The sequence below is a fragment of the Canis lupus genome, chromosome 32 (genome assembly GCF_003254725.2).
Source record: "Canis lupus dingo isolate Sandy chromosome 32, ASM325472v2, whole genome shotgun sequence".
In the NCBI taxonomy this organism is placed as follows: domain Eukaryota; kingdom Metazoa; phylum Chordata; class Mammalia; order Carnivora; family Canidae; genus Canis; species Canis lupus.
The window spans coordinates 32974843-32988717 of NC_064274.1; the positions used below are offsets into that span (position 1 = coordinate 32974843).

General features: G+C 36.9%; 1 protein-coding gene across 1 annotated transcript in view; it reads left to right on the plus strand.

The window, feature by feature from the left end:
• Positions 1 to 13875, plus strand: part of ANK2 (ankyrin 2) — a 229977-nt gene that overhangs the window by 24841 nt on the left and 191261 nt on the right. The window contains 1 exon segment of the mRNA XM_049104827.1: positions 7574 to 7675. Coding sequence (XP_048960784.1) covers positions 7574 to 7675 — 102 coding nt within the window.

Below are 13875 nucleotides of genomic sequence, written 5' to 3' on the forward strand. Positions count from 1 at the left end.
TTCATTTAATTATAACAAATACAAAATGCATAAATTATAATGTTCATCTGGATATTTGTCACACCCATTTATAACACCCAGAACTAGAAAATAGAACTAGAACATTATCAGCAACTAGATGTGTTTTCTGCCTCCTTCCAGAATCTACTATTCTTTTTCCTTTTAAGGATTTATTATTTTATTTTAGAGAGAGAGAAAAAGAGAGAGAGAGTGGTGGGGAGGGGTTGGAGGATAGGGAAAGAGTCCCCAGCAGACTCCATGTAGAGGAGTCAAAGGGCCCATTTCACAACCTTGAGATCACGACCTGAGCTGAAACCAAGAATCAGCAGCTCAACAGACTCTGCCACCCAGGCACCCCCCAGAACCTACTGGGTCCTAACAGTATAGATTAGTTTTGTCAGTTTTTGAATTTTAATAAATGGGATTATAAAAATGTTCTCTTGTGGATCTGACTTATCTTGCTTGGCATTGTTTTGTGAGATCTGTTGATGCTACGTATAGATGAGGTTTATATTCATTCCTATTTCTGTTGCTGTATAATATTCCACCTTTACTCTCTTTTAAAATATATGAATCGGGATCCCTGGGTGGCGCAGCGGTTTGGCGCCTGCCTTTGGCCCAGGGCGCGATCCTGGAGACCGGGGATCGAGTCCCACGTCGGGCTCCCCGTGCATGGAGCCTGCTTCTCCCTCTGCCTGTGTCTCTGCCTCTCTCTCTCTCTCTCACTGCGTGCCTATCATAAAAAAAAAAAATTTAAAATATATGAATCTTCACATAGTATTGTGAATAATCTTAATACTTTGAAAGGGATGGAATTGGTGTGCTGTAGTTGGTTCTTATTTTTAGAGGTGATAATAAGGAGAGCATTGATGAGTGAAATAATTTATTGTGCTAGTGAAAATCAATGTTAAAATGTAATACTTGGGAAAAATCCCTTGTCTTTATAAAAAAATGTAATTTCAATCTCATGTAACAAAAAGATATATGCTTAAAATATTCAGATGGAATTTATCTGTTTAGTTAAACTTAGTTATTGTTCTGATCCCAATTCTAAATTTTATGTGTAGTATTATTTTAAAAGCAAAATATGAACACCTGTATTTCAGCCAATTTTCTTAGCACATAGGTTGCTGGGTTGAGAAAGTCTTTGGGGAGGTTGCATGAACGCGCTTTGAATATTAGATCACGTGTCAGTATTTTGTACTTAGTAGCAATCTAAAGACCTATTGAAATGACACTAAAAATGTAGGCTAATCTGGGTGCTTGAGCTAAAGCATACAAAATAATGGTTTACAGCAGATTTTGTTGTTAGTGGCAGCAGAATAGAAATTAAGTGGGATTTTGTGGTGTAAAGCGTTTTACCTGTCATATTGTATTCTAACTGCAGAAAGACAATTTGTGAAATTATTTCTAAAAAATTCTAGTGCACCTAGTGTTCTAGATGCAGTTCTCAACTGTCCCCCAATTTTTGATTTATCACAGGATAGTGATAGCAATTTGAGCTACTCAAAGATCTAAATTATTTAAATAATCCAGCCATCCTTATACAAAAGTATGATTATTTAAGTGAAAGTATTAATATATCCCAAAAAGTGTGCTTTGTAAAATCTTTTTTATTGGAAACAGACCACAAACACCCCATTCTGGTTCCCTTTTTGTTGTTTACTGCTTGTGTACACCAGAGTATTTTCAAATATTTTGGTCTTCTGGCAACAGCCTTCATATTTAAAGAAGATCATGTGTATGCATCTATGCTTAGATTTATACTTATTTATACTTAGATTTGCTGTTGCTTTTTGCATTTACCATTTACAAGAAAAACCACAATTAAAAAACAAGCTCCATGTGTCCTTTGTGTCTGTCATTGGGCTGGTAAGCACCTTCAAGTCGTCTTATTTAATTCCTCCAGCAACTCTATAATGTACTTTTATGGTTTAATAAGGAAACTGAGATAGATACATAAGGACTTGAGATCATATAACTTGTGATTTGCTGGACATGGAGTTAACTTATCCAACATTCTTAGGAAAAGACCTAAGGAATTATAGAAATGTCTTCTATTTCATGCTATTCTTATTAAGATTCCCCCCAAGTTATTTTAATAAATTTTATTTATTTTGTATTGCTTTAAAAATGTGGATCTCAGCTAGACTGATAAACCATCCTGTTTTTATAAAGGAATAACTGCATCCTAAGAAAATAAGCAGATTATTAAAATTCCACAAGGAACATGTGCTTTCCTTCAGGTTAATCAGCAAATATTTGTGGAGGGTACTCTGTAAGCCAGACTGAGGGGATGTGCTCTGCTTAGCTGTCCTCAGGCCAGTAGAGGCTGCTGGCCAACTTATGCTGCTTGACCAGTGCTTCTCATACTTCACTCATGTAGCCCGCTCTTTCAAAATATAAAAACAAGTTCATGACCTCCAGGGTTGTTATTTTATTATAGGGTTATTTTAAATGTAAAAATAAAACTGCACAAAATTCCTTAAAATCTTTGACCATTACTAAAAAGAAAGTTTTGCAAATTGAGCATTAGCAAAATTCAAAAACTTGACTCCAATTTAAGAGTGGGTAGTAGAATGGACTAAAACTAAATAACAGATATTGGGTTTATTTATTTTTAAAGATTTTATTTGCTTAGCCATAAGACACACACACACACACACACACACACACACACAGATAGAGAGAGAGAGAGAGAGACAGAGACAGGCAGAGACACAGGCCAAGGGAGAAGCAGGCTCCCTGTAGGGAGCCCGATGTGGGACTCGATCCCGGATCCGGGATCACACCCTGGGCGGAAGGCAGACGCTCAACCGCTGAGCCAACCCAGGCGTCCCAGATATTGGGTTTAATAGTAAAAAGATCTAACCTTAGATTTCTATAATTTAATATGCTTCTGAATTTGACTCCGATGAAAATAACATAACGGATATCTTTTTTGTCTGCATTGTACAAATCATCATTAATACATTTAAGGTTTTGTCTTTCAGTTCAGAGTAATAAAACAAAGCTATTAGAGAAATTTGCTAATGTCAATTTTAATGGCATGCCTTTGGATAATCGTTTAAAGCTCCCTCTATTTGCTTGGAGATAAAATTAGTATTGCAGCAAAGGTTTGTACATCTGTAATCCAGTAAAAGCAAGAATTGGGAACTGAAAAATGTTTCACCGTGGATTTTCTATTACTAGAAATGCAATGGTTTGCTAACGGTTGATGCAAAGATAGCATCTGAACCTTATGTTTATTTGCTACGGTAATGTGGCTGCTGACTGCTGTTCTTTTGGTTTATCATGCATTCCATCCTGTCATGTATAATGATCAGAGAATCTGCACCACAGCAAAATGTTTTGTAAATCATGCATCTGTATATAATATCTACTTCACTTGTTATACACTGAATTATAAGCACCAAGGCTCATACCAAAATTACATGATTGTACTCATTAAAGGGTAGCCATCTAGATGACCTGGAACATGCTTGTATTTTTCTTATTAGGTTGTTATTGAAATGCAAGCACAGAATTTAAAAAAAGAAAACATCTTGTGGAAAACTCATGGACGCCTGTGACCCCTAGACTTTGGAGAAGTACTTCTTTAGGATATAATGTGGCTCTGTGAATGCACATTCTTCTTTGCCTTTCACATCCACCCTGCTGGGTGCTAAGAAAGTATTCTGTTTTTCTAACATTTAGATACAAAAAATGTACAGAACTGTGTCAAGAGGAATTTTAAAGGAAATTTTTCTTTCTCGACTTGAGATGCCACACCAGGGTTGTAAAAGGGGCAAGTTTTAATGACATCCATCTGTTGCAGATTAAAATAAGTGGGGCTCAGCATTTGAATTCCTTGCCCAGAATCAGACTTTATAGGCATAAGTAAAATTGGTTTTAGGATTTGGGAGTCCTAGGGACATAATGCAGTAGAGCAGAAAGAGGTTAGTTTTACATTTGTCGGAGACTTTCCCCCGAGGATTTGCTATTGCCTCATTTTCCCTTTATTGAGCTGTTATGTGTGAAATCTCCTGGTTGAACCAGGAGACAACAATCTTATTTTGAAAGCATACTTCCCCCCTATGTACACTTAATTTTGAAATAATTACTTCTGTCCTACTCAGAGGGAAACACAGTGTGGTGAAAGTTGCTGCGTCTCTCACCATGAGTCCCTGAATCCTTTTTCATCTCTGTGTTGATTGAAGGTAACCAGACTGACTACTGTTTATCTTAAGCTCTTGTGTCAAGAGCTTTAATCACAGATTGACCTCATTGTGGAGGAGGGTATGCCTATGTCTACGTGAAAGTGGCGAAATAATACATATATCCATGCAGGTCTCTACTTTTTACCTAAAATGATGTCAGCATCTATACATAACATCTGAAATCTCATTTTAATTTTGTTCTCGAAACCCATGTTCTGGAACTGTTTTCTAATGACACTTTCATGTATTTGCATTTGCAAAATACATTTTTAATGCATTTTCTCACTTGGGGAAAGCTAAATTTTTTAACGGGTTCTGAAAGAATCCAACTTATAGCAAAGGCTACTATGACTCACTGTTGAAGAGGTCCCTAGCGGGAAATATTACATTTCCCTTGGGTCTAGAATCCTCCAGAACACTGGAAATATATTTTGCTAAAATTCCAGGGATTGGCTGTACGTCTTCGGCTCACATCTACTTTTTAGAAGTGTGCTTTAGAAAAGAGAAAACGAGTTATGAAAACCAGTTATGTAATAGCAAAAGCAATCTTAAGAAGGTTCTAAGAGGGTCAATTTGACATTCCTCCGTGGTGCCTGCAGCTCCCTGCAGACCAACATCTTCATTTAAGCCTCCACAGTCATATCTTCAGGTGTTTCTTCATCCCTTCCAGATCAGGTGCTCCCTCTGGCTCTACTTATTCATGGCACTCTTTTCCCCACAGGAATGATAGAGCACCCTGATCTTAGTTCCTGAGTTTAATCATATCAGGCATGGAGACAAGGATAGTCAATGGCTTTTTAAATGCAATATGTACTTTACCATCTCTTTTCCTCATTCCCAAGTGATTATGCTTTTAAGTAGTTTTCTTAAGCCAGCTACTACTTTTTCTAGGTGTATAGATGTTTGAGAGATGTGTGGACAGGGATATTAGCCAAGAATTCTCTCTGCAGCTAAGGGACTCTATTTAGCAGGTGCCGTGATTTACAGAGCAAATATGTAGATCAAGGGCGTAACAGTGGTTCTCACAACTGAAAAAAACCTATAGCACATAGGTTAGGTACCTGTAGTAATATCTGCCTTGATGCTTTGGAGGGCTGAGATAGAGTAGCAGTTAAGACTAGCTCCAGGCTGATAAACATAAGTTAAATCTTGGATCTTCTGAGGTGCCTGGGTGGCTCAGTCAGTTAAGCATATGCCTCAGGCTCAGGTCATGATCCCAAGGTCCTGGGATCCAGCCCCAGTTTGGGCTCTCTGCTCAACGGGAAGGCTGCCTCTCCCTCTCCCTCTGCCTGCTGCTCTGCCTACTTGTGTGCATGTGTGCTTTCTGTCAAATAAATAAATAAACAAAATCTTTAAAAAAAGAATATTAAATAAATAAATCTTAGATCTTCCATTGAATAACTGTGTGACCTTGGAAACTACCTAAAACTCTTTCCTCACTTATCAAATGAACATAATAATAGTTTCTTTCTCATTCTATTATTGTGAATATTAAGGATATAGTACATATGATTGACTCCCTTAGCTCTGTGCTTGACCCATAGTAAACAATGAATGTTAACTATAATTATTAAGTTTCGTGTACAAGATAGCAGTGGTTTCTAGGCATGATCTTTAACATAATATATAACATATAGCACAGATTTATTTTTTTAAAAAACTATATGTGGAAAATAATGTCATATTTCTGTCACCTAATATTGTTTAATTTTAGTTGTTTTATAGTAAACAATGTTTCCTGTGAGTTATTGACCTAACACAATGCATAGTATTATCTTTCATTTTTAAGTGCTGTGGCAAGAAACCTGACGTGGAAAATCTCGCTGGAGTTTAGAATTTGCCACAAACCATAAAGAAGTCATTTTAAAATGAGTCACAAGTCAGTCACTGCAGCATTGCAGATATCCTTAGGGCACCCTGCCATGGGCACAGCTTTCAGGAGGGACAAAGAGTGAGGCATTGCAGCCATGCAGGGAGGGAAGAATGGTCAGTTAGTAGCCAGACTGTGATACTCTTCTGAAGCATCGGGACATGAATTCTAGCTGTATAGATTTTAGGCATATATCTCAACTCTTCATAAGTTATCTGTCTGATTTGTAAATATATCAGTCATTATGGTATTTGAGTTAAATTTGAGGTAATTTGGTCCTGTGGCTTTCCGTCTTCCCGTGTGTAAATCACTTTAACAGTATGCAAACAATTCTCTATGAGACTCCCAGAGAAAATACTTCCATTTCTATCTCTGTACATCATCACCAGTCATAATAAATAGGTCTTGAAAGAGTGTGCCAAGAGCCCCTGCCAAACATATTCTTTGAGGAAGAGAGGCAGTGTAGCCTACCGGGGAGAGTGCTGGATTATGAGCTGTCACAACTCTGTCTCACTTCCCTTTTCATGTTACCACGTTCTCTTTAGTCAGATACGATACCACAAGAATTATAAAGTTGCACAAGTTGTTCTGGTACCTCAAAAGTTTATCATCGTTATTGGGTTGATTTTCAAAAGTCAGGTTTTACAAGCAAGCTAGGGTGGCTGGGTGACTGTAGCTTCACCTTTGGAGCAGCTCTGCTTTGGATGTTCTGTGGGGGAAATTCAGCTGTTTCTTCCAGGATCTGATGTTGAGAGGCACTGGGGGAAGGGGAGTTAAAAAGCAGCCCCGTGATGAATGTTTATCTTTACCAAGGGATTTTAGTCTGGTATTGTGTCAGCTGGGTTAAGTTTAATCTTGTTTTCCCAAAATCACTGGGATCACAAAATTTGCATTGGCTGAGTCCACACCTGCCATCTAGTGTTATCCTCTTTCCTCAAAGCATCCTCAGAGCTTTCTCCTTTTCCCTTGTAACGAGGACAGATGACTGCCAAGTGACCCATACTCAGCATTCTCTCTCAGACTCTTCTGAAAACCAAACAGCAAAGGAAAAGAAAAAAAGAAACCCAGTCCCTTTAATTTCTTTTACTTTTCTGGTTCCTTTTTTTGTCTTGACTTTAGGCTTGCTATAAGGTCATGAGCACCTTGAAGCTAAAATGAATGGTTAACAGTGGATTTGGGAGTAGCATAAATTCATCCTCAAATGTGGCAAAAGATTTATAATAAAGCAGTAACACTTTTATTTTAATAGTCCTTTTGTACTCTTCAATATAGCAGAACATACCTCCCATTGACTTTAAACAACTCTCTAAAAATACGATGAAGTTGCTACCTTGTCCTGGGAATTATTATTCAGTGTTTTAAACTCAATATTGAGGTATTTTGCAATAAAGGCTTTTCTGATTTGCAGTGTAAACATTTTTTGTCTTTCTGTCTTTGATGTGTCTTTATTTTATCCATAATTCGCTGAAGGCCTTTTCTTTTTTTTTTTTTTTTTCCCTCATAGTCGGACAGCAATGCAAGCTTCCTCCGTGCTGCCAGAGCAGGCAACCTGGACAAAGTAGTGGAATACCTGAAAGGGGGCATAGACATCAACACTTGCAATCAGGTAAGAGCATGGCTCCATACACAATGAGGCAGCACTCATTGTCTGTAGATGTATTCCAAGAGCCTAAGGCTATTTTTTGTCTATTGAATTTACTAAAATATCAGTGATTTAGACTTATGAATGTCCATTTTCATCCCTTTACCAACTTTGAGGCCTCAGACATTTGTATCTAAACCTAATATTGCAGCAAAGTAGGTAGATCAAAATTAACAGCCGGATGTCCATTTTGTCTATGAAATGATCTGGGCTGCTCTTAGCTGGGATACTGACCAAGAATGATGTTTCATTTCTCACTTATCATCAACTAGTTATCCAGACTCTGGTTTCTTTTCTTCTCTGCCATATGCCTTTTACTCATGGATAACTGATAGTTAAAATTTGAGATAAAGAAATAAGAGAAAAGGGGCTCATGGGTGACTCAGCTGGTTAAGCATCTGCCTCTTGATTTCAGGTCAGGTCATGATCTCAGGGTGGTGATATGGAGCCCTGCATCAGGCTTTATCCTCAGTGTAGAGACTGCTTAAGATTCTCTCCCCTCCCTCTGCTTCTTTCCCCTGCCCCCACTTATCCTCTCTCTCTCTCTCTCTCTCTCTCTCTCTCTCTCTCTTTCTCTCTCTCTCTTTCGGAAAGGACTGACAGGGAGCACCTGGGTGGTTCAGTTGGTTAAGCATCTGCCTTTGTCTCAGGTCATGAGACTAGGGTCCTGGGATTGAGCCCTGTGTCAGGCTCCCTGCTCAGCAGGGAACCTGCTTCTCCCTCTGCTGCTTCCCCTGCTTGTTCTCTTTCTCTGAAATAAATAGATAAATAAATAAAATCTTAAAAAAAAGAGAAATGACAGAATAAAATAAAAAAAATTATTTCCCCCTTTCCCCCTAATTAGTTTTAAAATATGGATTAGAATGAGAAGAATTTGAAACTCTTAGCTTAAATGAAGTGTTTGGATTATCCATTAATCACATTCATTTGATAAGTACCTTAGACATTATTATACATCTTGGATATTATTTGGTCCCATGGATGTTGAGATTTTTTGTTCTATTTTTGACTAAGATTTTTATGTCATGAATAAAGTGTCTAGTAGACTTCAGTGTTCACTATAGTGCTCTAAATGTTGGTGCACTCGTGTGTGTGTGTATGTGTGTATGTGTGTGTGTGTTTGATAGAGCTAACTGGGAAGTGAATAGTCCTGGCTAATTTTAAGTTAACAAAAAGTAAATTTCTTTGTTGGATTCTAAATTGCCTATAGAATGCCTCTTCCTATCCTGGTATATATTAAGATCTATGATCCCTTAAAATTAGTAAATCTTTAAAATACAGTTTTTCAAAAAGTAGACTTGATATCTCAAACTTCTGTGCTGATTTCCTCATGAATGTCAATTCCAACAATTCTCCTCCTATTATCTCTCCCTTCTCCAGTATAGCACTCCTTTCTTGGTCTGTCTTCTACATACATATTTGCATTAATTGAATCACCTCGTAGTCACTTACCATGGTTGTTATATAGCCTCCTTAATTAGGTTCTGTCCTCATCTTGTCCAATCTGGTTAATCTCCATACAATGCCTTGAGTTACCTTTCTAAAGGAAAAATATGATTATGGTGTCCCCCCCCCTCACCTCCTGCCAGATGGTTGTACCAAAATCACCTGGAGGATTTTGTGAAGATTTCAAGATTTCCCTTGCTCCTCATGAGAATTACCAGTGTAGAAAGCATTGTCACTGATGGCAATATTTCTTATCCTTTAGAGGAATGCATTTCTTGGCATTTAAAACCAGTGAGAATCCAGGCACCTGGGTGGCTAAGTCAGTTAAGCCTGAGCCTTCGGCTCAGGTCATGATTCCAGGGTTCCAGGATTGAGCCCACATCAGGCTCCCTGCTCAGTGGGGAGTTTGCTTCTCCCTCTCTCTCTGCCTCTTCTCCCCTTCCTCGTTTGTGCATGCTCTCTCTCTCTCTCTCTCTCTCTCAATAAATAAATCTTTTTAAAAATAGTGAGAGTCACTTGCTGTTGGGAAAAGCAACTGCTGTTGCCCTGAGCATCTCCACTATTCTTTTGAGTATGACAAGAATAAAAGACACTGAATGCTCTTTATCTGGGCCATTTCTTAGGGTGCGCTTGCAGTGAGCAACTCTAGGTACCACCCCCTCTCCAGACAAAAAGTAGGCTTGTGTTTTCTTATTACAAAAGCTGTGAATCCCCCACATCAGTTCCCCTTCTTTAACATAACCCACAGTGTGTGCAGGCATCTGTCATTGGTCCTGTGTGTCACTTCTATGGTTTTGGAAAGGAAGCACAGAGAAATGACACAAGCAGCATGTTGACACTCAGCAGCAGCTTTTGCTATGAATTATGAAGTCCTTTGTCTCTGACCCAGGAGACTCATATCTTCTATCAGCATCATGAAAGAGTAGAGTTTAGCTTTTTAGTTTGTAGGTAAGATAAAACCAAACAGACCTTACATACTGACACTGACCTGTGGAATAAGGCCACATGCCTTTATCCAAACATGTAAGATTTTCATATTCTGCATCTATATTCTTTTATTTATCCATCTTGTTTTCCATTATGAGTCTTTTTATTTGATATGTTTTTCATATTCTTTCAAACAAATAACTTGAACTTTAGGTACATTAGTTACTTTAAAAGAAGAACATCTACATTCCCATATAGATATATGAACTTCTTCCAAAAATGCCTATGAGATTGAGTAAGAAATACTTTAAGTTTAGCATAGTGCCTTAGGTATTTGGAAGTATATGAAATACAGTCCCAAATTTTAATACCAAGTCATTAAGTTTCTAAATTTTCAAAATTCTAGAGAATAAGCAATGAAACTATAAGTTCATTTAGGTAAAATTATCATACATAATGTCAAAAAAGCAACCCAGGGAAAAATGTAGTTAACTACAGTCAAACCAAGTGCACTCAACCCAAAGTTATAACAGATACATTAATTGTATGAACAATCTTGGGGTATTTTTTTTAGAAAAATGATTTTTCAGCAGCAAATAATCAGTTCTTATCTGCTTCATAGGCCAACCTAACTTCTTGAGTTACCTCAAAAAGTTTTTAATGCCTAACATATTTTGCTTAGAGTGGCTAACTGTCCACTAACATGTTGCTATAAATGGGACAAAGGTTTATTTTTGTAAAAAGGTAACATGGTGCCATGGAACCACACAAAACTTGGGAGCCCAGAGACTGAAAGTTACATTCTATCTCCACTTTTATCAAGTCATTTCAGTTCAGATAGTGACACTTTCCTAATCTCTAAAGCAAGATAATAATAATATATTTAATCTTATATCACTATTGCAAAGTAAATTAAATTATGAAATTATGGAAAGGAATTTTTAAGGTATACTTTTTTACTGCAATTACTATATATAATTTACCAAGAATCAGAAAAATTAAAATTGGACTTCATACAACATATGAGATAGAGTCTGCTCAATCACCTGAATTTACTAGGTATAAAGTAAGTATTGTCTGGTGTTGGTCTTTATTATTATTCAAGAATGAACAGTAAATAGAAGTTAGAGAGATAAAGTGACTAATGTTAACTAGCCACTGTGTATCAGGCTTTCTGCTGGAGGCTTTACATGTGATGCTTCATCAGAAGAGACAAATGTTATAAAGTAGGCATTTGCTGAAATTTATAAATGCAGAAACAGAACCCACAAGTGGTTAAGTGATGTTCTTACAGCCACACAGTTCTCTCTATCTCCCATGTATAAGTGTTTTCTACTGCAGGACATGTTCCTGAAATATTGGGATCTTCCTTTCAGAGCATACAGTGTAGTTTCCTTTATCTTGAATCTCAAATCTTTTTTTTTAAGATTTTATTTATTTATTCATGAGAGACACAGAGAGACAGGCAGAGACACAGGCAGAGGGAGAAGCAGGATCCCTGCAAGGAGCCCAATGTGGGACTCGATCCCAGATCCCGGGATCACGCCCTGAACTGAAAGGCAGATGCTCAACAACTGAGCCACTCAGGCATCCCTCAAATCTTTTTTAAATCTACCATTGGTGGGATCCCTGGGTGGCGCAGCGGTTTAGCGCCTGCCTTTGGCCCAGGGCGCGATCCTGGAGACCCGGGATCGAATCCCACATCGGGCTCCCGGTGCATGGAGCCTGCTTCTCCCTCTGCCTGTGTCTCTGCCTCTCTCTCTCTCTCTCTGTATGACTATCATAAATAAATAAAAATTTAAAAAAAAAAAAAAAAATCTACCATTGGTAATGTAGAAAGAACTTTATTCATCCTTAAATTAACGTAATAGTAGTTTAAATATCTTTTTTTTAATTTTTCGAAGTTTGTTTATTTATTTATTTATTTATTTATTTATTTATTTATTTATTTGAGAGAGAGAGAGAGAGAGAGAAAGAATGCTAGTAGGGGAGAGGCAGAGGGAGAGAATCCTCAAGCAGACTCCCTGCTGAGTGCAGAGCCTGATGCTGGGCTCTATTTCATGATCCATGAGATCTAGACCTGAGCCAAAAACAAGGGCCGGCCACCAAACAACTGAGCCATCTAGGTGCTCCATAGTTAAAAGAACTTTTAAGTCAAAGAGCACCACTACCAGGATTACTACTAAAACTCAAATAAAATATAGAACAGAAAATAATTTCCAAAACCCAAGGAAGGCAAAAGAGGCAAGTCTTTAGCCAAAATATCATTTTATCTAAATATGTAAAAGCTCAAAGCTAATAAGGCATATGAAGGAAGAGAAGAAAATGTGTCCATTAATTTGCTAGTAAACCTGGATTTCTGAGGAGCATCATGACATGTAACATAGAAACCAGGACTTTCTGTACCCTGCTATATTTCTCAATGAAAGGCAATCTGGACTGTACCAACTTTCCAAAAATATCGCATGTGTTGGCGTTCTAAGATTCCTTAAACTGAAATTTGGATGAAAATTTTTTTCTTTTAAAATTTGTCTCATAACTACCATGAAAATTTTGAAATTTAATCCATAAGTACAATTTGGATTTTAATCATTTAAAGGATATGAGAAAAATTCATAATTTTGTCACAATACAATTTTCCTAGACAACCAAAAACAAACGTCAAATTTTCGTTTTTCTTTTCCAAATGGATACAAATCTCTTGTTTTCTTTAAAAGATGAACCTAGTAATTTATTTATTATCTCTTGTATACTCAGAATAGAGAATAAATCATCATTTGCTCCCTATCTGAAACTCATATATGCTTAGTGCTTTTCTTATTTCAGTAATTGTTCACACTCTAATAATGTTATAAACAAGGTTAACATCCAACATTAAAAATAGACTCTATAAAAAAAAATATAAAAAAAAAAAACAAAAATAGACTCTATAACCTTTTCATAAAAAATTTATAGCCAGATAAAATCAGGAAAAGGCTAAGAAGATTCAAGTACTTTTACTGTGTATAAAATTTATTAGTTTCACTGCAGTGACTTCAAAATAAAGTATATCACATGTCATTTATTGGACATACACCTATATATGACACTGAATGTTAACAGTTTTCAATGTGTCCTGCTCTTTTGGTCTTACCCTTTTCTACTGAGGTGTGAAGGTCCAAAATTATCAGTTAAATCCTGTGCTTCCTTTCTCAGAAACAGGAGACAAGGTCAAAAGCACCTCTTTCAAAATAATATCAATATTCCTGAAATACCAGGCCTTTACCAACAAGAAGGTACACCCAACAATGACTTTCTCATATGCTCACATAGTTATGACTCAGACCACAAAGCATTTTTGGAAATCACCTTAAAAATGTGGGTGCTGGAATCAAAATTCTCATTTTATCCATTTACCAGCTATGTGACTCTAGGCATTCAGTTTTTTCAGGGCTCCGTTTCCTCAACTGTAAAATAGTGATCATAACAACACTGGAGTCATAGGATTGTCATAATAATTAAATGAGATGTGGCAAAATGCTTAGGAAAATATGCATTCAGTAAATAGTAGCAAAGGATAATCCCTTTTATAATAATATGCGCTTTTTATATTGATTCTAGACCTAAGCTTTAGTGAAAGTGGTGCTGGTTCTTATAGACAGTAAAAAGATTATTCTCATCGCTTGTGTCATCAAATAGGAAAGATTACATTTAGTAGCAATTTGGTAAGAGTTTCTTTTATCTGAGTTAAATGAAACTAAATTTTTTTCTGCAACTAAAATCTTTTTTACCAATGTCATTTGGTCCATCCA